Raw genomic sequence first — 21,787 nt, 5'->3', positions numbered from 1 at the left:
CCCCCCCCCCCCGCAACACACCCGCTCCCCCTCCAGCTACCTCGGCCCGCCCCCAGAACGACGGAGGCCCGCGGACTCGGCAGCCAATGGGCTTTTCGGGGTTTGCCTTCTAGCGAATGGGAGGATGATCTTTTTTCGGCTTCGGCCAATGAGAGAACGGATGGTGTCCTCAGTGACCTATGGCAACATCTTTTCCCACCTCCTAACGGAGGCTCTGGGAGGGACTCGAGGACCAGGATTAGGGGAGAGGGAGCAACGCTCCGGTCCTGAAAGGTATGGGAGAGACAGTTTTCACTGCCTTCTCCGCCTTCTTGCACGCCATTTACCCTGGGATCATAGAGCAGCCAGCCCTATGTCTTATTATTATTATTATTGCTTTTGTTGTTACTGTCACTCGAGTAGGCGCTGTGGATGAGACTTGGACGATTCAGAGTCCCCTGCCTTCAAGCAGCTTTCTTTGTACCCAGTAACCCTAGGCTTCCCCGACAACTCAAACGGTGAAGAATCCGCCTGCAATGCAGGAGGCACAGGAGATACAGATTCGATCCCTGGGTGGGGAAGATACCCTTCAGGAGGAAATAGCAACCCACTCCACTACTCTTTCCTGCAGAATCCCTTGAACAGAGGGACCTGGCAGGCTAAACCCCATAGGGTCGCGGACGCAACTGAGTACGCACACACCTGTCGCATAAAACCCTAAGTTTATCCCGGTGGTAACTAGAATAAATCATTTCCTCTCTGAGCCTCAGTTTTTATCTGATGACAAAGTGATCCTCCTAGCTGCTGTTCAAGGCTTACTTGTTCCTGGGAAGCTCGAACAGCTTAATAGAATTAAAGCTTATCGAGAGGATTATAAAAAGTTCATGCATTAACTTTAATATTAGTGTGTGATTTCGGTTCCTTTTCTGGCCTATTATTTATATCTTTGGATTCTGAGCTCCCACAGACAGGGACTTGACTAATGAATGATTGATTCCCTGTCCACATCCCCAGCATCAGGGCTCTTGACACAAGGAGTTGCTCAGTGAAACTTCCTTATGCTGTGTCATCAGGGTGAGGACTCTCTGGGTTTTGAAGGATGGCTTCATTCTGCCCCTGAGCTCAGTGGTCTATGGACACACAAAGAGCAAGGCTGCTTCTCTGGGAGGTTGCCTGCAAATTCTGTTTTTTGCCCATAAATCCCTGTTTCCAGTGCCTCCTGTTTCCTTCCTGGAGGTTGGATATTTATGGTATTTTATAAAGACTTTAAAGGACTGATACTCAAGTCTATTGACTGGTCGTTTCCTGATCTTAGCTTCTTGCTCCCAACAATTCCGTGGCTGACAAGGCACTCTTGGATAGGCAGGAGCTGTGGTGTATAGAATTCCACAATGGAGAGGATCATATCACCGTCCTGAGGTCCTCCATGCTCTCTAGGCTTCAGAAGACTTGGGGAGGCTCAAAGTCTGGCCAGGAGCCCTCCTGGGAAATGATGTTAAGCCAGCCACAGTGGGGATTCAGAGTCTGGGGCAGGGCAGGATTGGGGGAAGGCGGGCAAGATGGGGAGAAGCACTGAAGCTCAGGGAGGTTTGCTTCCAGAATAAACAAAAGATCCTCTGAGAGCACACTTACATAAATTAGTTTGATGGGAGCTCTGGGTTCAACATGTGGGCTGAGAGCTGGGAAGGGACAGTGGCTGTAGAAAGTCTGCATTCGCCCCTGCCCCCACCCTGCCGTCCCCTTCCTCAGTCTGTGTGTTAGGGAAGGAGCAGACCCTGTGGGACTGGTGGACAGATTGACCCCCAGAAGCTGTGTCCTCTGCCTCGGAGAATCCAAAACAGAGGTGGGAGAACCTCTTACAGGCTGGTGAGAGACGACCAGTGGAGGAGAGGTGAGGGTTTTCATGAAACAGCAGCAGCTGAGAGGGCTTAGAGGCTCTGGGAAGCTGGAAGTGTCATTGACACCTTGTGTGTGTGTTGCGGGGGCGGGGCGGGGCGGGGGGGACGGAGCGCGGCGGGGCAGGCAGTGTTAGAACGGAGTTCGCCACTGCCTCTTTGGGAGAAGGAAAACTACAGTAGGGCCAGTGACCCAGGTAACTGTCCTGTGCTGCCCTGGGCGGATGTCTGGATTCACATGTAAGCATCCAGATTCTTGGGGTGATGACTGGAGAGAAAACCCTGGGTTTCCTGCCAGCGCTGGATAAACAGGGGACACACAGGTTACACTGCATTGTGGGAGCCTCATATTCTATCAGTGCAAGAACCCTGTTGAAGAAACAAAAAACAAAAACCTCTCTAGTGCCTGGCTCAGAGCTGATGCTCAGTGAATATTTGTCAAGTGAATAATGATCTTATTTGATTAATGACGTATACTTTGGAATTACTGTCTGTGCTCTCGCCCTTGGATATGATCCTTTTACTCTGGAATCCTGGCCCTGTTCTTTTCCCTCGAGTCTATACAAGCCTTCACATCAGGTCCAGCACACCCTCTTGCTGGGTTCCTGGGCCCCTCCCCCTGACCTCTCAGAAAGTTTGGGCAAGTGTGAGGAGACAGAGGGGGGGCCTACCCAGTGCCTGATGATGGGGAAAGGAGACAGGTGGGCCCGTATCTTCCCCAACCCCCAGCCCCACTGCCCAGGCTGTCACCCTCCAGAAGCCTTCCCAGATTTCTGCCTCCTCTAATTGTGCCAAATACCCTTCTCCCAAAGTAGACATGAATTAAAATACTTTTTGTTTGCTTGTGTTATATATAAGTTCTCCTTTAATTGTTGTCAACTATCTGCACATCAGATGTCCCGGTGCCTGGGTGGATCACCACCCTCAAGGGGCTTCCAATCTAATGGGAGAGACAAAGCTTTTTTAGCTCAGAAAGAACCTCAATCTGAGGGGGAGACCGAGCCTAGCCCCCGGGGAAGCTCGGGTCAGCTGGAGGAGGCAGATTACAGAGAAATGCTCCAAGGCTTGACGTGGAAAGACTGAAGGAGGGTCCCGAGCTCCAGTCCCTGAGCACTGGCGGCCCCTCCTCCCAGACTGGGTTCCTGGGATCCCGACGGGGACGGCGGGTGTGAACCCGGCGGCGGCGGTCCCGGGGCTCCAGCGGCGGCGAGGCGGACACGCTGAGACCTCGGCCTGTGGTGCCCCCATGATTGCGGCGAATCCGGTCGGCGGGGCCTGAGGACGATCCTCGGGGCGGCGGAGGCTGCGGGAGGAGGCGGCTATCCGCCCGGGGGACCTCGTGGGGCGCCGGGAGACTGGGGGCCCCAGGGCCAGACGCTCCGGCTGGGTCCCCCCGCGCGGCGGGCGGGGCGTGGAGGCGGCCGCAGGTCAGCAGCACGTCCAACAGCAGCAGCTTGAAGAGCAGCAGCCGTAGCGCCCCGAGCCGCAGCACCAGGGCCCGCGTCCCTGCGGGAGAGGAGGAGCCGGTGAGCGGCCTGGAGGCTGGCGCGGCCCCACCCGCAACGGAACATTCCCCAGAGAAGGGGAACCAGGGGACGGCCTTCCTGATGTCTAACCTCAGCTCTGACTGCTGGGAATAATAACAGACACCTTCCTAGCCTTCATGTTATTTCATCCCCCAACAACCAAGAGGATGTAGGCCAGGCAGGAAGCAGAGCCTGGCTGTGAACACCACTCTATGTCCAGCAGATGTCCAGTCTCCTGAGGCTCCCTAGACTCCCAAGAGTCTCCCAAGCCCCTCATGCTGAGGCCAACCCTCTGGGCTGCCCAGGGACCCTTCTGCTACCTCTCACCTGCGCTTCTCAACCTGGTGTCCAGAAAGGATGCTGGGGTCAGAGGATCTACCAACTTGCCCCAACCCAGGGAGGCAACCTCTTCAGGGGATACCCACCAACCTGCACTGCCCCCTCAAGGGAGCACATTAGCCCAGAGCCCGGCGGGGCCTGAGGTCCTGGGTCCCAGTACTCACCCCTGAGAGGCTCCCAGAGGCAGGTCCTGGCCGAGGAAGCATCTCCTGGCAACCAAGGAAAAGGGAGTGAGTCCTTGGGATGGGCAGTGCTCTCCACCCCAGTGCTATGCCCCTGCCCTGCTCAGGGCAACTCTTAATGGTGTGTTGGATAAATAGACAAATGAACCAGCAGTGGAAACCCTGAGCCCATCTGTGGCAAGTCCTGTCAGGGGCCCAGATCTTCTCTCCTGACTGTTCCCTGTTCTGTGCCCCTAGAGATGCCTCAGCACATTTAGACAAGGAATCAGTTTTCTTAGCAGTCTTCTTTGGAAGTCAGGACATTTATTCAACAAATGTTCCCATTTGGAGGATGAGAAAACTAACATAATCCAAAAAAAAGAAGTAAGTCATCTAGTCAGTAATAATAACAGCTGGCTTTGGACATGTTACTTGACCTCTCTGTGCCTATAAAATGAGAAGACTAGCATGGCCTACTTGTAATATGGTAATATGACCTAAATGTAAAGTATTTACAACAGTCCCTGGCACAGAGCAAACAATAAGTAAGTGATAGCAATTTACTATTTAATTATTGTTTGGTTCTAATAGGTATGGTGATATAGATATTAACCCTGGGTATACATAGAGAGGGGCTTCCCTTGTGGCTCAGATGGTAAAGAAAAGTCCGCCTGCAATGTGGGAGACCTGGGTTCGATCCCTGGGTTGAGAAGATCCCCTGGGGGGGGGTGGGCCATGGCAACCTATTCCAGTATTCTTGCCTGGAGAATCCCATGGACAGAGGAGCGGGGCAGGCTACAGTCCATGGGGTCACCACTGAGCAACTAAGCACAGCACAGCATAGCATACATAGAAAGGTATTGACCTCAGGATGGAGGAGCCATTACTATCTCTCAGAAGTCACACATCAGAGCTTGGATCTGAATGAGATATCACAGTTGCAAATCCCAGGACTCAGGGACCCTGAGGCCACCCTGCTCTGAGCCCAGGCATCACCTCACCTAGATGTTTGGTCTGGTGCCTGCGCTCCCTCCCACCACATCCTGATTCCAGAGTGTGTGAAAGGGGGCAGGGAGCAACCCCCGGGGGCCCAGGCCCTGTCCCCACCTGACAGCTGTAGGGGCTGTGTGCTCTGGCCGTGGTCCCCAGCCCCAGGCCCAGTGTGGCAGACCAAGGTGTCCCAGGCTGCCAGCTCCTCGGAGTACAGGGAGAGCTGAGCCAAGCGAGTCCAGGTGCCATCCTCTGCCGGGGAAGGGCCATAGGTGAAGGCATCCAGTGAGCTGCCATTGCCAGCTGAAAACCAGATGGGACTCTCGAAGCCAGGGGGTGCAACGTCAAGGACCAGGCAGACCACCAGCGTCTGCTGCTTCCCGTCCACCAGCAGTGTGATTGGTGGGGCCAGAGAAGGGAAGGGTGTGCTGCCCATACCTGCAAGAGAGCACATACTTGTAGGGGGCCTAGAACTGCCCATGCCCTCCCAGGTCCGCATCTCATATCCTTCCATCTGGGTTTCTCTTCCATCAGTCCTCCCACCAACCATCAATCTGTCCTCCCCGGGCGTCCATCCTTCTCTCCTTGAATTTACCTACCTAACCACCTTCCTTCCCTCCATCATTTCTACCATCATCCATCTTCCCTACATCTCTTCTTTCTACTTTCAATCTCTATATATCCATCCATCCATTTATCCATCTTCCCTTCCTTCCATTCATCCATCCATACTTCTGTCACATCTGAATCTCTGTGTGCCAGGCACTGGGGATACAACATCAATTAAAATATTGTCCCTGCTCTCAGTGATTTCAATCCCATGAGAAAGGCCACAGATGCAAACAAATACTCATAGTACCTTGTTGTGCCGGCCTCAGGAGAGTGGTTACCTCTGGGGAGGAAAGGAAAGAGGTAGGATATGGAATGAGATCAAAGAAACTCAAATGCTCTGCACCTTTTTGTTTCTTTTTAAAAACTATTTGATTCAAATGTGGCAACATTTTAACCATTTGCTAATCTGAGTGGCCTATGCTTGGGTGCTTGTTGTATTAGTCTCAGTTTTTTGTTTTTTTTTTTTATGTTAAGTCTGTAGCATTTTGTTTAGATTTAATTCACATACCATACAATTCACCCATTTAATGTGTATGTCCGTATTATTTTATAATTTTAAAAAAGCCAAAATAAGTCATGTAAGTACTGCAAACATTTGTCCTGTATTTTTCAGAATAGTCCTGATGTTCCACAAACTTATTCTTTGCAATAAAGATGACTCATTTAATATATAACAAAATGCTATTTTTGAATGGGTGGCTGTCTTTTCATATAAACAGAATCTCAAAAGTTAAAACCTAGGGAAGGGAGGTGGGAAGGGGGTTCAGGATGGGGAACACGTGTATACCCATGGCGGATTCATGTTGATGTATGGGGAAACCAAAACAATATTGTAATTAGCCTCCAATTAAAATAAATAAATTTATATTAAAAAAAAAAGTTAAAACCTACAAATTCACACCATGAGTTAAGTGCAGCCAAGCTAAAGAAATGCCCCAGGGTTCAGGGAAGGCACTAGAAAATCTTGTGGGACCTGGAGGTAGGGGGTGCTCACAAAACTTTTTTTTTTTGGCTGTACCATGCAGCACATGGGGTCTTAAGTTCTCTGGCCAGGGATTGAACCTGTGCTCCCTACAGTGGAAGTGTGCCTTCTCAACCACTGGACCACCAGGGAAGTCCACAAAAGATTTCTTGAAGGTCAAATAACTGACCTAGAAGCAGGCAGATGGTAAGTAGTCACTCAGGGTTTGGATTCAGACCTCTGTGACTCCCAATCTCACAGACCAACCCACTTGGAAAGATGACCAAGATTTTCCTACATGTCACAGAGGACCAAGCCTGGAACATGGCCTCAGACAGAGTTGGTTTGACTTTTGATTCATCCACTTAATTTACTGAGTCTTAATTGTCCCATCAATACAATGGGGTTAATCACACCAACCCAAGGAAACTGTAGTGGATAATGAAGCTCATGACCATAAAACACCTGGCAGATGAGGATTAGTATCATCAATACTAGTATTAATAAGGCATCATGAACAAAGGGAGGAGAAAAGGCTGAGAATGGGTTCCAGGAGCCTCAGCCTCCTGAACCTTTCCAGCTGTACATAGAGAAACACTCCTCGAGTTGAGTTCAGCATCTACCTCCTCCACGAAGCCTCCCAGAATTGCTCCTTCTCACCCTGGCTGCTTCCTTTTCAGAGCACAGGTCTCCCACCACGGGCTCTCCCTGCTCCACATGGGTGTGATTTATCTCCCTAGCAAGGGAGTGCTGGTGACATACTGGGGGCCAGCTTTAGAACAAGGAGATGTCCTGATTCAAAGGTCAAGGAGCTTTCCCCACCACAAACATACGAACATGCACATGCTACTAGATGAACCCGGAATTCTCAAAAATTTAGTCCTTCGTCTCCAGCCCCCATCTTTGTAGGAGTGGGGTCAGGGGTCAATACACCTGGAAAGTCACTGAGGCCTTGAGACTTCTAAGCACCTATTGGTAGAGGGGGTTGGGAGCGAACATGAGATACCCTGAGCCCTGAGGGCAGGAGACGGGACAGGAAGGAGCCGGGGACTCACCGTGTGGCCCGTGTCCTATGGCCCTGTACAGCCCGCCACAGCCAGGCTACCCCACCCCCACCCATCATGCACACCTGTCCAGCTCACTCCAAGAGGTGAGCACCCTCCCTCCCAACACGGTGGACTCTGGGGGAGCAGGACTTGGGGGCCCCAGAGCAAGATAGCTGGGAGGTGGAGTACAATGGGGAAGGGGATAATGGGCTTCTGGCAAGACCCTCCTCAGGGGACCCCAAATACCTCTGTCCTGCCTCCCTGCATCCCTCCCACACCAGGGATGCCCAGAGTGAGGGTGTGGGCTTGGGCCCACTAGAGGGGCACAGAGAAGGGTGCAGGGGTTTGCTCACCTGTGGGCAGGGCTGGACACCCGAGGGCCAGGAGAAGCAGCAACCAAGACTCAGCCATGGCCCACCTGAGAGGAGGCAGGACCCAGCTGCAGACCTGCGTGTGGGCTGGGGGAGGAGGCAGCCACAAGACGGCCTCGCAGGCCACAGGCACAGCTGCATGTCAGCTGCTCCACCACGGAGCCGTTTCCCCGGGCGAGGAGCCTCCCACCCCCACCCTGGCCCCCAAACCCAGCCTTCTCTCACCGGTCCAGGGAACTCAGAGCACCACACCCCCTCCCATCTGAGGAGCACTCCACAGCGTGCAAGGCCTTTTCCCAGCCACTGCCCCGGTCACCTGCAGGATCTAGGGCACTTGACGGTATGTCAGGGGCTTAACATCCAGCACTTCATTCCATCACCCAACTACTGTGAGTTCCATTTCACAGGTGAGGCAACTGAGGCTCAGAGAGATGGAGTGACCTGCCCAAGGCCACCCAGCTGGCCAGTGGCAGAGCCAGGGTTTGAACTATTTTCTGATGGCTAGCCTTACTATAGCCAAAAAGCCCAATAAGCTTATTTCCATGTAGTCAAATATAACACTTTTAAATAGAATTTGTTTTCTAGATCAGTTTCAGGTTAATAGCAAAAGTGATTTCCCATATACCCCCTGCCCCATCGCATCAAGCCACCTCCCCCACCTTTAAAAAAATTATTCTTGGCTGTGCTGGGTCTATGTTGCTGGGTGGGGGCAGTTGCGGCAAGCAGGGGCTACTCTTGGTTGGTGCTTGGGCTTCTCATTGCCGTGTCTTATTGTTGTGGAGCACAGGCTCTAGAGCGAGTAGTCTTCAGTGGTTGAAGCGAACAGGCTCAGTAGCTTTGGCTCATGGGCTCAGCAGTTGTGATGCCGGGCTTAGCTGCTCTGCAGCATGTGGAGTCATCCCTGACCAGAGATGGAACCCATGTCTCCTGCATTGGCAGGCAGATTCCTATCCACTGTACCACTATGGAAGTCCTCAAGTCCCCTTTTAAAAATGCCATTTTCAGTGACTCCCCTAAATTTAGCTGTAGCTATCAATTTGACCCTGATACTTCACATCCAGATATATATTCTGATGGAATAAGAGAGTCAATCATTGTAAGACAAAGATTTGTGCACAAAAATGTTCTTCTAAGTATTATATTAGAAACCAAGAGAGGGAATTCCCTGGTGGCCCCGTGGTTAGGACTTCATACTGCCAAGGGCCGAGGTTCAATCCCTGGTGGGGGAATTAAGATCCTGCAAGCTGCAATGTGTAGCCAAAAAAAGCCCCAAAACAACAAAATCAAACCAAGAGAAATAACTACCTATGTTCAATGCTTGGAGAAGAGTTGAATGAATTAATGTTTGGCATATTTATGTTAGTAAATATTATGCAGCAGCTTTTTTTTTTTTTTTTTGGCCATGCCTGGCCACTTAGGGGAATCTTAGTTCCTAATCAGGGATGGCAGGGATGAGTGATGAGAAAGTGATGAGTCCTAACCACTGGACCACCAGGGAATTCTGTATGCAGTACCTTTTAAAACCATGTTTTTAAAAGAATATTTAATGACTCAGGATATAGACTAGAGTTTGGTTCAGTGTGTGGGCTGTGAAGCCAGAACATTCAGGAGTTGTGTGATTTTCACCAAATTATTGACTTCCCTAAATCTCAATTTCCTCATCTGTACAATGGGAATAATACCTCAACTTAAACAGATCACCTATGAAGTGGGCCTAGCATTATTCTCTCTATATAGTAAGAAGTCAATAAGTGTTCTCTTTCTTTATATATGTGTATACTAAATTACATACACAGAAAACTGAAACAAACAGGATTCAAATTTAAATGGAAAATATACACCCAATTTTGCATAAGAAATATATGATTATTCCTAGAAGGAAGCAGACCAAATGTTAACAATAGCTATCTCTGCAAGTGAGGATATTGAATAGTTTTTCTTTTCATGTTTATAGTTGTTTATTTCTTCAATTTTCTATGACAAACCTGTATTATATTAAAAATCAGGATAATAAACATTATTAAAACATAAAACTGCAGACATACTAGAGCTTATTTAGCCATTCCTTTACTTGTAGATATTTGGGTTTTCCAGTTTGGGGCAACAGTTATCTTTATTCATAAAGTATTTTCCAAATTCATACTTACTTCCTTAAAATTGGCTTAAAGGCCTCAATGATTTTGAGGGCTTTTGTTTAACTTAAAAGTTTTTACAATTGTAGTAAAGTGGTGGTGGTGGTGGTTTAGTTGTTAAGTGGTCTCCGACTCTTGCGATCCCATGGACTGTAGACCACCAGGCTCCTCTGTCCATGGGATTTCCCAGGCAAAAATATTGAAATGAGTTGCCATTTCATTTTCTAGGGATCTTCCCGACCCAGAGATTGAACCCAGGTTTCCTGCATTGAAGGTGGATTCTTTACCACACAGTAAAGTACACATAACATAAAATGTACCATTTTAGGATCAGTGATATTAAGTACATTCACATTCATATTGTACATCTCTCAGTGGATATCCCTCAATGGTTGCTTCTCTGTTATAACTATCGTGAACACGGGTGTACAAATCTCTCTTCAAGACCTTACTTTTAGTTCTTTTATATGTATACCAGAAGTAGAATTGCTGGATCATACAGTAATTTAATTCTAACTTTAATTTTGATAGTGGCCATTGGAAAGGGTGTGAAGTGTTATCTTATGGTGGTTTCAATTTGTATTTCCCTAATGATTAGTGCTGTTGTGCATCTGAGGCCTCTGTGTTTTAAGTCTCCCTGATATACTTGTTATACTAGTCCATGGAATTTTCCAGGCAAGAATAATGGAGCAGGTTGCCATGTCCTTTTCCAGGGGATCTTCCCAACCAAGGGATCAAACTCATGTCGCTTGTGCCTCCTGCATTGGCAGGCAAATTCTTTACCGCTGCACCACCTGGGAAGCCCCTTATGATTCATGTTAGTATAAAACCACTGCAATGTACGGAAGGCCCACACCATCCCTACCAGAGCTTCGTTGCTATTGTTCAGTTGCTCAGTTGTGTCCGACTCTTTGCAACCCCATGGACGACAGCACTCCAGGCTTCCATGCCCTTCACCATCTCCCAGAGCTTGCTCAAACTCATGTCCATTGGGTCAGTGATGCCATCCAACCATCTCGTCTCCTGTCATCCCCTTCTCCTCCTGCCTTCAATCTTTGGCATTTCATTAAAAAATAAAGTAAAAATTTTAAAAATCCTACTTTAATCAGTTAATGGCATCTCATTTCTCTGATGACATTGTTTTCCCATTTTTAGTTGTTTCCTTTACTGAGCTGTCCATAGTCCTCTTTTAGTCGTAGTGTCTAATTAATTTTGTAAGGGCTTTAACATATTAAAGATATCAACTCTTTGTATAATGCACTTTCGTCATTGTTGTTTCAGTCGATAAATTGCGTCTGACTCTTTGTGACCCCATGGACTGTAACCTGCCAGGCTCCTTTGTCCATGGGATTTCCCAGACAAGAATACTGGAGAAGGTTGCCATTTTCTTCTCCAGGGCATCTTCCTGATCCAGGGATGAAATCCGAGTCTCCTCATTGCAGGTGGACTCTTTAGCACTTAGCCACCTGGGAAGCCCTATAATGCACTTGGCTGGAGCCTTTTACCAATTCACTGACTACTTTTAATTTCACTTTTTAAAAAAACCCTGCAGTTATTTGTTTTGTATGAACCAACATATCCATCTTCCCTATTGGGATTTAGCTCATACTTTTAAAGCCTAGAAAATCCTCTCCCCTCTAAAGGATGGATACATTCCCACTTGTCTTTTTGTGCAAGTGTTGTTTAATCCCCCACCTCCCATTTAACGCCATCGGGAACTGAATTAATTTTGGTATGTTGTAGAAGATGTGCCTCTAAATTTCATTTTTTTTCCCCCAAAGAACAAATCAATTATCCCAGGATTATTCATAGATAATCCTTCTTGTCCTCACTATTTGCAAAACATTCTTTATTACATGTTAATATCTTTTACATTGGCGGGTTTATTTCTTCCTGGCTTTCTGATTTCTTTATCCTGGTACCATCTTCACTCGTTTCCGCCTGGATGGTTATTTTAATAATCTTGTCGATGGCACTCCCCGGTGTCCTGAGGGACCCCCTTGGCCCAGGTTGAGTTCCCACCCCTTTCCCGCGGGGCAGCCTGGAGGCCTCGGGTGCCACGTGTTCCCAGGCGCCACCCTGGCCCAGGTGCTCTCAGTCTTGAAGTCTCAGTGGGTTCCCCCCGGGAGGGGGAGGGAGAGAGGCAGGTGTCCTTAACGACTCTCCTGCCTTCCAGCCGGTGGAGGTGCTGGCTTGGGCTCAGTTACCACAATACAGATGGGGAAGAGCCCTTTGGCTTGCTTTGTTTTTGAGTTTCAAGATCTTCCCAGAATAAGAAGGCTGAAGACCCCCACCCCCATCCGTGCCATCAGCAGCCTGCCTCACCTGCTGTCTGACTGGGCCACCTCGAGTTGGGACAGCTACCCTTCTACTGGCCCATTCCCAGCTTCCTGACACAGGTTGGCCTGGAAGATTTCTTTGCCTGCTCTTACATTGGTTCCCTCCTTCCAGCAGCCCCAGGAATCTCCCCCCTCCCCGACCCCACAGCCTGGCAGATTCTAAAGATGCCCTCCCCCCAGGATGGTGAGGATGCTGGTTTTAGATCCCAGAACTGAATCCCTTCTCTGAGCTCCTCACTTGGGACAGAAACTGCCATTTGCAGATCCGCAACATAGAGCCAGAGAGTGTTCACAGACATCTCATTTAATCCTCAGTTCAACCTCTCAGATCATGTGTTATCATCCCAATTTTGCAGTCGAGGAAACTGAGGCTCTGAAAAATGCAGTTACATCGCAGAGGATTCTCTGGTAGGCACGTGAAGTTGGGCATTCATTCCAGGTATGTGTTCATAGGTCTGTCTCTCTCCAAAGCTTTTTTCACAAGGTTGTGGGGAGAATTCAACTTAATATGGGGACCCACCTGACTGCTGGGTACACAGCGTATTATCCTTCTCCCCTCTGTTTTCACAGGCACAGGTAGAAAACCCAGGGCTGTTGTTAAACTGAGATGAGCCACATAGAATGTGAAAAAGAAAGTTTAGGGAAAGTAGCAATGCTTACTAGAGAAGACTGCTGATGCTGCCAATAACTACGGAGTGTGAATCTGACGTACCTGATTCAACCGTAACCAGAGGGGCAAACAGGGAGTCAGCATGTGTATTTCTACTGAAATATCGAGTAGAAGTTTCTTTTAGTAACATCAATGGGAGACTTCCCTGATGGTCCAGTGGCTAAGACTCTGAGCTCCCAATGCAGGGGGCCCTAGTCCCATCCCTGGTCAGGAAACTAGATCTCACATCCTGCAAATGAAGACCCAGTGCAGCCTTAAAAAAAGTATTGACAGGGATACCTAGTCCACTGATCAACTTAAAATCCTACAGTAATTTTTATTTATTTACTTATTTTTTGGCCACACCTGGCAACATTCAGGATCTTAGTTCCCCCACCAGGGATCAAACCTGCACACCCCACAGTAGAAGGGTGGAGTCTTAACCACTGGGCCCCCAAGGATATCCCCCCTACAATAATATTTAAAATGAAAAATTAAAATCACCTCAATGTTCAATATTAAGGTAATGACTGAATAAACTAGGATAAGTCTACATGATGAAATATTATGCAGGCCTTAAAATGTCCTTTCATTCAGACCCGTTTATTGGTCTGTTTTATGCCAAAGTTTGGGGCTGGACATAATAAGACAAAAAGAGAAACTCCTTGTGGTCATGGAAGGAGACAGACTCAGAAACAGATCAGGGACTTGGAGTATGACAGAGGCCGTGACTGAAGCATGTATGTGTGTATATTTAGAGGTAGAGAATGGGGTACTAGAAGAGGGAGATTATTCTTCTAGATCTGGAGTGAGAATCAGGAAAATTCTTTAGAAGATGATGCTTGGGCCAAGTCTTGATTCTTTCTAAAAAGTTTGTAATGCCATGGATGTGAACTTGGGCAAACTTCGGGAGATGGTAAGGGACAGAGCGGACTGGCATGCTGCAGTCCATGGGGTTGCCAAGAGTCGGACATGTCTGGGCGACTGAACAATGACAAATGCTATGGAAAACTTTTATTATGATGTTAAAGGATGTTCATGGAGACACCACACCAGCGTGGGTTGCTTAACACCAAGTTTAATTTACATAAGAAAGACGTAAATTTTATTCTGTGTACACTATTGTTATTTTAGGATTTCTGTTGCTCATTGCCAAACTAATCCTAATTAAAATACACGTTGTATGTGCCATGGTCCTAGCAGAAACACTGATGGGTAATTTGAAGAGAGTTTAATAAAGGGATTGTTTGTAAAGGTGTGGGCAGGGTATAAAGAAATCGCTAAGGCTGCTGCAGCACCCCATGGCTAGTAATAGTGAGGTGTCAGCCCCTGAGGCCAGAAGAGGGGAGGGGAGCAGTTACAGGAACCCAGAGCCAGAGACAGCTGTGTGGAGAGGGTCCTTGAAAACACACAAGGAGCTGTGACCTCCCAATAATGGAGGTGCTGCTGATCTGGCAGGGAGGGAAGGAGAATAAAGGACCTGACTTTGCCATCTTCCCATCCTTAGGCCTCTGGCTGGTCCCCCACTGACAAATAGGGGGTGTGGGAGTCCTCTGAGACTTTCCAGGTCACAGGGCTGGTGGGATGGGAAGAGGGAGGGAGAATCTGGAAGGTCACAGAGAAGCTCCTCTTAAGCTTTGTGCAGATGAAAAATCCACATCCCCAACACAGAGAACACTCAGGGACCCATCAACTACTGTATCATTGGGAAGTGATGTCATATGTCAACCGAAACCTAAAATATTAGCTCCCATCGGTGTTGTTCACATAAGGTAGCAGGGGACAATGGGGGTTATGAGAACTAAGTTCATATTCACAGCTGCCTCCTTTGCCCTCCAGTGATGTATTCCTTTTATCCTTTGCCAGCACCTTGGCTGGACTGGGTTCTTTACCTGGTGGTGACTCAAACCTTTATTCCTATGGGGTCTGAGTCCTTGAGAATCTTGACATAGTGGGTTGCTGAAGTTTTCTGTTAACCAGGACAACTAAGCAGAGAATTCTTTTTTAGGGAACTGATTCTTTAAAAAAAAAACCAAAAACATTTATTTATTTGACTGCACTGGGTCTAAGTTTCAGCACTGAGCAGTGACTTAAGAGGCACTTAGTAAATCCCCAGGGTTCCAGATCTAGTGCCTACCTCTAGAGTGTGGTAGCAAGCAAAATTTTCTCTGGTAATTGAGATTAGTCAACCCAGATATTACACTAACCTCTTTCTCTGCCTGCTGGTTCAGTAGCATGAGAAACCAAAATGGCCAGGGGTCATCTCAGCTTTTCTAAATCATCAGTACTAGGATCATTCCACAGTGCAAGTGTTTCTCCCTTGAATGCTAAGTTGCCAGACTCCCTGAGGTCAAGGTTACGGGGATGGGTAGCAAAAGTTCTTCCAGTAGATCCTAAACTTTAGCTATAATAGGGAAAATCCTGAAGCTACCCCGACCTCTTGGTTGTATATATGTGTGTGTGCTCAGTCACTTCGGTTGTGTCCGACTCTTTGCGACCCTATGGACTATAGCCTGCAGACTCCACTGTCCATGGGGAGTCTCCAGGCAAGAATACTGGAGTGGGTTGCCATTCTCTTCTCCAGGGGATCTTCCCAACCCAGGAATCAAACTCATGTCTCCTGCATTTCCTGCATTGTAGGCAGATTCCTTATTCACTGAGCCACCAGGGAAGTCCCAGTGTATTGGGACACACAATTTTGGTTTTGGCTTAAAGAATACACTGTATCCTACAGGATAGAACATCCACCTTGTAGGCTGTAGTTTCTCTGCTCTAACTGAGCCTAGAGCTGGTCCGTCCTCCATTCTATCAAGCCAACTGCTCCTGGGTCATGGGGCACCTGGTAAGACCGGTGAATGCCTTGGGTATGAGCTCAGCTATATGCTTTCTTGGCAATAATACACGTGCCCATGTTGCAGGCGATGTTATGTGGCATGCTATGGAGATGGATAAGGTATTCTTTAAGTCCATAAATAGTGGTGATGACAGAAGCACTGGAGGCAACAGTGAATTCATATCTGGAACATGGGTTCTCTTGAAGATAAAGCACAGCGCATCCATTCTAGGGGGTGCAAATCAAGTCAAAATGAGAATGGTGCTCTGTCAGGCTGTAAGTAGGATGGTCACTCAGCACTGGCCACAGCCAGACTAGCCTCAAGGACCATGGGAAGTCCTCAGGGAAGACCATGTTATTAAGCCAAAGCATAGCTTCCATGCCTGCTACCATGGGTCCACTGAACAAGCCCTGGAGTGCCAGGGGAAAAGGCTGACCGTGGTCCACAGCCTGTCATTTTTGCCCAACTGCTGACCATTCTTTCCCATGCTTTATTCTGGGTCATTCTTTGGTTGTTAAGCATCACCACCTGCTGTTTACCCCACTAGGATACCATTATTCTCATCAAGATCAGGGAATTCAGTTTCACTATCTGGTATCCCTCATTAGCATCTCCAGCCTACAGAGGATGGCCATCAGAGCTAGTCTAGGAGCTGGTGGCCCTCACCAAGGCATTTTTGGATTTTATTTATGTACTTATTTTTGGCTGTGCTGGGTCTCTGTTGCCAAGTGTGGGCTCTCTCTAGTTGTGGCGAGCGTGGGCTACTCTCTGGTTGTGGTGTGAGGGCTTCTCATTGTTGCAAATCACAGGCTGTAGGGCATGCAGGCTTCAGTACTTGTGGCACATGGGCTCTGGAGTGAGCTCACAGCTCAATGACTCCAGAGCGCCAGCTCAGCAGTTTCGCCCACAGGCTGCCTTGCAGCGTGTAGAATCTTCCCAGACCATGGATCAAACCCATGTCCCCTACACTGACAGGGGATTCTTAACCACTAGACCACGAGAGAAGTCCACCGATGCATTTCTTAATCCTCTGGTAAAAGGGAGTGTTTTCCAGACCACCTTAAAATACACGGCTAGGAGTAGTTAAGCAGATTGCACATAGTAAATCCAATCCAGCATTCCCATCTCTCTGAGATTTTGGATTCCTTCCTTTATAGTATGCCAGGGAAATTCTGGCATTTCAAGTTTATTAATTCTAGGCTACCAGTAAGTCCAGGCTTTAATTAAGCATCTTAGCAGACTATTAATTCCTCTCCCAGGTGCTTGAGCCAACACATAAAACCCCAAATCCTGTATGAGCATCCATGGCCATGAGTTTGGCCAAACTGTATCTTATCTTGGCCAAACTGTATCCACCCTCCCGAGTCTATTTCCCTTAGAACTTCTCCCACACATGCTCCCATGGCTCCTGCCAAGGCAGTTTGGCAAGGGCTTGTGACTCTGGGCATCGTTTTCTCAGCGTGGGCCTTGTGCTCCTCCACCCAGGCTGTGCTGAGATCTAACTCATGAAGGGCCTGGGGTCAGAAGGGATGGAGGGGGAGGGGTTCTGAGACTGGCCTCCTAGGAGACAGGATCACGACAAGAGGAGGCTGTCTCTATGGACAAGACACTTCAAGAGAATCTGGGAATTCAAGTTCTTAGTCTTGTCCGTGTCTGCCCAAATGTCCCCATCTCAAGGTCCACCCTTTCCCATCAATGCCCTCATCTTAGCATAAGAGACCTAGAGGGGTGAGGTTTTTTTTTTTTTTTTTGGCTATGGCTTGCTGGATCTTAGTTTCCCAATTGTCAGTTAAAGCTCAGAGTTACAACCACTGAATGGCCAGGGAATTCCCTATAGGTATTTAATAAGCCACATAAGCCCTCTCTAGGAGATGCAGGTTCAATCCCTGGGTCGGGAAGATCACCTGGAGAAGGAAATGGCAACCCACTCCAGTATTCTTGGCTAGAGAAGTCCATGGACAGAGGAGGCTGGCAGGCTAGAGTCCATGGGGTCACAAAGAGCTGGACACGACTTAGCGATTAAAAAAACAACAACAACAATGAACTCTATCTGTAGAAGGTGAGGGACTCCTTCAAGGTCCCATCAAGGAGTCCACATTGCTCACTCACTCTCCTCATCAGGCACTGGTAACTCCCAGATCTCCTTTCTCCTGCAAGTGTTCCCGAGGCCATCAGAAGGTCACCTATGACTGAAACTGACATAGGCCACAGAGAGAAGGTGAGTTCTCCCTTCATCCAGTGTTCGGTTAAAAACCCCAACTGGAGTACCATGTAGTCTAGTGCTAAGTGCCTGTAGTTAGCAGAGAACCCACAAGTTCAAGAGCACAGTCCCCAACAAGACTACGCTTAGTTCAGATGCCAACTGCAAATTCAGAGTCCTGGGCCACAGGCCGTTTTGTCTCACTGGGTACAAATTTGGGAGATGCCGCAACCCCTTGAGTTCAGTAATTTGCTAGACAACTCACAGAGCTCAGGAAAGTTCTGTTCTTAGGATTACAGTTTTGTTAGTATGTGTGAGAGTGTGTGTGTGCATGTGCACACACACCCTCTCAGTTGTGTCCCACTCTTTGTGACCCCGTGGACTGTAGCCCACCAGGCTCCTCTGGCCATGGGATTCTCCAGGCAAGAATACTGGAGTGGGTTGCCATTTCCATCTCCAAGGAATCTTCCCAACCCACATCTCTTGTATCTCCTGCATTCGCAAGCGGGTTCTTTACCAGCTGAGCCACCTTTTGTTAGAGAGGGTATCAACCAGTGAAAGTGTGTGTATTAGTTCACTCTTGAGTCCAATTCTTTGTGACCCCAGGGACAGTAGCCAGCCAGTAGCCTGCCAGGCTCCTCTGTCCTTGGAATTCTCCAGGCAAGAATACTGGAGTGGGTTGCAATTTCTGCCTCCAGGGGATCTTCCCAGACCAGAGATCAAACCCAGGTCTCCTGCATTGCTGGTGGATTTTTTACAATCTGAGCCACAGGGAATCAGAAGGACCAGTCAGATGAAGAGGCACCTAGGGCAAGGTCTGAGGATGGCCTGCATTCAGGGCTTCTGTGTCATCTGGTGGAGCCAGGGCATGCTACCCTCCCGATACATTGATGAGTTCATCGATCAGGAAGCTCCACTGAGCTTTGTGTCCAAAGTTATTATAGAGGGTCCATTCCATAGGAGAAGAGTCGGACATGACTGAGCGACTGAACTGAACTGAACTGATTCCATAGGCACTGCTGATTAAACCATTGGCTGGAGGCTGAACTCAGTCCCACTTCCTGGACCCCCCATGGCTCAAAGCCCCAACCCTCTAATCATATGACTGGTCGTTCCCAGTCCTGAAACCCCTAAATGGGGCCAACACGAGTCACTTTCTTTGCATAAATGATCAGGGCCCACCATGAATATCACTTGTAATACTTGGGAAATTCCCAGGATTTAGTCTCCTTGTGAGGAACCAGGGACAAAGGCCAAATTCTTTATTATACGACACTAGTGTGGTCAGTTTCCTCCAGACTGATCTCTATAGCTCACCCTTTCCAACTTTTTGACAAATTTCAAACTGTTTAGATTCACTAATTCTTAGCAGTTTTGCCATATAAACCTTTTCTCTCGCATCATGACATTCACCCATAAGTACCTCAGCATGTATCTCCTATTCCCCACATAAGGAAAACACAATTACTGCACTTAACACTGATATAATATTGTCATCTAATACATAGAGCATATTCAAGTTTTCCCAAGAGTAAAATGTCCTGTGTAACTGATTTCCCCCTTATCTTCCTCCAATCCAGGATGCACACTTTGCATTTTCCACATGCCCTTTAGTCTGACATAGACCTTCAATCTTGTCTTTTTCTGTCTCTGTGTTTTATGACCTCAACATCTATAAAGCGTCCAGGTCAGTCATTTTTAAAATGTCTCCTACTGTGTCTATTCATTCCTCCAGTTTAGATTCAGAGCGAACGTTCTTGGCAGAAACGCTACAGAGATGTAGTGTTTCTAAACCTGTAGTGTGCTTCCATCACTTCAGGAGACAGATGAAGCTAGTTTGTCCAATTAGTAGTAATTAAGCTTTGCTCGCTTGATTAAGGCGGTGTACGCCAGATCAGGCTAGCTTTCGATAAACATAGAAACCTGGGTTTTATTGGCATTGATTTCCCAAGCAGCTGAAGGGAATGTAGCCCTCCTGGCCTGCCTTCATCTTCACTCCTCCACTCTGTGAAAGCCAGGGATAGTCTCCACCGCAGGACGTGGGGGGAGAGTGGCTAGGCTCTGCAGGGGCGTCGCTTGTTCCCAGTTCTCCTGAGGCCAGCGGAGACATCGCCTCCGTTATTTTCTGTCTGGCACTGCTGGGCCCGGGATGGAGGTTATCCCCGCACCCCACCACGCGCCACGTGTCTACGCAGTAGTCTCAGCCCGTGCGTGAAAGCAGGTGAGTTGCCATGACCCAGGCATCTGTGCAGACTCGGGTCTTTTTTTGCTTGTATCCGCGTCTGCGCACACAGTTCCGTTCTGTGCAAGCCTTACCGGCTTCTAAAGCATTCTGTCAGGGCCTCTGGGTCGAGCTAAGGGCTCTATGTGTCGGTAAAGCGTTTCGGCGCGGAGCTTGCCCCCCGCTCTCTGGGCCACTTGGTACGGTCTGCGTCCCCCTTCACTTCTTCCGGCCGTGGTTGCGCCCATCCAACCCGGAAGCGCCCAGGCTCCGCGCCCGCCATGGAGCCTCTCGCCTGTCGGAGTGAGTCCGGCCCGGCTCCCTCGCCCGCCGAGTCAACCCAGGCCTCAGTGACACTTGCGCAGCTCCTGCAGCTGGTCCAGCAGGGCCAGGAGCTCCCCGGCCTGGAGAGGCGCCAGGTCGCTGCGACCCTTGACGAACCCACGGCGTCCCGACTCCCGCGGAGACCCAAGCCCTGGGAGGCCGCGCGCTCCGCGGAGCACCCAGCGCCACAGTTCCAGACTGGGGACCGCGGGCTCGCCGATCCTCCGAGTGGGCAGAGGAACCGCCTGGAGGAGCCTGGCTCGGCCGTTTCTGAGGCTCCAGGTCCTTTGCAGCTGTGAATGAAAAATTTTGCTGCCCTGTCGGCAAAGGACACTGCAGCCCCAAGGGACATCCCCAGAATGGAGGAAGGCCTGACTACTACTGAACCCTCAGCCACTGCGGACACTCCCAACCGTGCACCCTGAGGTGCCTCCGGATGGGATAGAATAAGATACTGGCCTTGGACAGCTAAGGTTCATAGCAAAGGAATATTATTAGTGAGCCCGGACTCTTATGACTTCCTATGCATGAGAAAAGCTAAATTCTTTGATGTGAACTGTCTGGTTTTCTTTAACAGTAATCTTTTGATGTTCTGACTACCTGGTTTTGTTGCAAAACTCTTGTATATCCTACACAGCAGTCCCTCAGAGCTCTGTGAGGCTGCCTCCTGGGCTTGAGTTCTCAGTCTGCCAAATAAAACTATTCTCCACTTTTAGGTTTTGCTTTTTTTTTTTCTCCAGTCCACAGTTTTGATGACCACTGAGGGAACCCAGAGCAGACTTATTTCCTTCGCCTGAACTCTACGGGGAAATGGAGCCTTGGTACTAGCAGAGACCTCTTGTGCCCACCCACCGCCTCGTAGAGTTCAGACGAATTTGGGTGAGTCTCTCCTTGTTCTCGGATCTCCTGATTTTTGATGGAGTATTCTGAGCTTTGCTTGGCAGTGTCTCACAGGTGCCTGGCTCCGCAATTGAAAGATATTGGGGAGGGACCTCCCTAGTTGACAGGATACTAGAGGAGCTCTGTTGAAAGACTCCGGAAGAAAGTACCCTCTAGCGGAAAGATACAGAGGAAGCCTGGTTGAAAGACACTGGGGGAAAAAAAAAAGACACTGGGATTTGCCCAGTAGAAAAGATAAGGAGGAGTCTGGGCTGCATGTTTCAGTAAGAGGCTCACCTGAGGCCTTCCTCAAATTGGATACCTTAAAA

At 48.7% G+C, this 21,787-nt stretch overlaps 2 protein-coding genes and 1 long non-coding RNA gene across 3 annotated transcripts; 2 read left to right on the top strand and 1 right to left on the bottom strand.

Moving 5' to 3' along the window:
- The first annotated feature begins 60 nt into the window (after nt 1–60).
- On the top strand, nt 61–1,257 carry LOC113882046. The gene is made up of 2 exons (XR_003508265.1): nt 61–273; nt 403–1,257. It is a non-coding gene; the product is annotated as an uncharacterized LOC113882046 (long non-coding RNA).
- Nucleotides 1,258–2,711: 1,454 nt separating this feature from the next.
- PTCRA (pre T cell antigen receptor alpha) lies at nt 2,712–6,171 on the bottom strand. Its single transcript, XM_027525093.1, has 3 exons — nt 5,008–6,171; nt 3,904–3,948; nt 2,712–3,380 (listed from the first exon to the last, which is right to left on the bottom strand). The coding sequence occupies exons 1-3, from the start codon at nt 5,438–5,440 to the stop codon at nt 2,878–2,880; spliced, it is 981 nt and encodes a 326-aa protein (XP_027380894.1). The 5' UTR covers nt 5,441–6,171; the 3' UTR covers nt 2,712–2,877.
- Nucleotides 6,172–20,138: 13,967 nt separating this feature from the next.
- On the top strand, nt 20,139–21,294 carry C23H6orf226 (chromosome 23 C6orf226 homolog). The gene has a single exon (XM_027524046.1). The coding sequence runs from the start codon at nt 20,537–20,539 to the stop codon at nt 20,876–20,878; it is 342 nt and encodes a 113-aa protein (XP_027379847.1). The 5' UTR covers nt 20,139–20,536; the 3' UTR covers nt 20,879–21,294.
- The last annotated feature ends 493 nt before the right edge of the window (nt 21,295–21,787 follow it).

Source organism: Bos indicus x Bos taurus, chromosome 23 (genome assembly GCF_003369695.1).
Source record: "Bos indicus x Bos taurus breed Angus x Brahman F1 hybrid chromosome 23, Bos_hybrid_MaternalHap_v2.0, whole genome shotgun sequence".
Lineage (NCBI taxonomy): Eukaryota > Metazoa > Chordata > Mammalia > Artiodactyla > Bovidae > Bos > Bos indicus x Bos taurus.
Note: the sequence above shows the minus strand (reverse complement) of the source record. Positions and strands in the feature narration are given on the sequence as shown.

What these genes read in the sequence shown, in the direction of transcription:
- C23H6orf226 (XM_027524046.1), top strand. Translation starts at nt 20,537, where the DNA reads ATGGAGCCTCTCGCCTGTCGGAGTGAGTCCGGCCCGGCTCCCTCGCCC.
- PTCRA (XM_027525093.1), bottom strand. Translation starts at nt 5,440, where the DNA reads ATGGTTGGTGGGAGGACTGATGGAAGAGAAACCCAGATGGAAGGATAT. An exon ending in ACAGCCCCTACAGCTGTCAG is followed by an intron (nt 3,949 to 5,007) that starts GTGGGGACAGGG and finishes CTTGGTTGCCAG; the next exon opens with GAGATGCTTCCTCGGCCAGG. An exon ending in CCTCTGGGAGCCTCTCAGGG is followed by an intron (nt 3,381 to 3,903) that starts GTGAGTACTGGG and finishes CCTCTCCCGCAG; the next exon opens with GGACGCGGGCCCTGGTGCTG.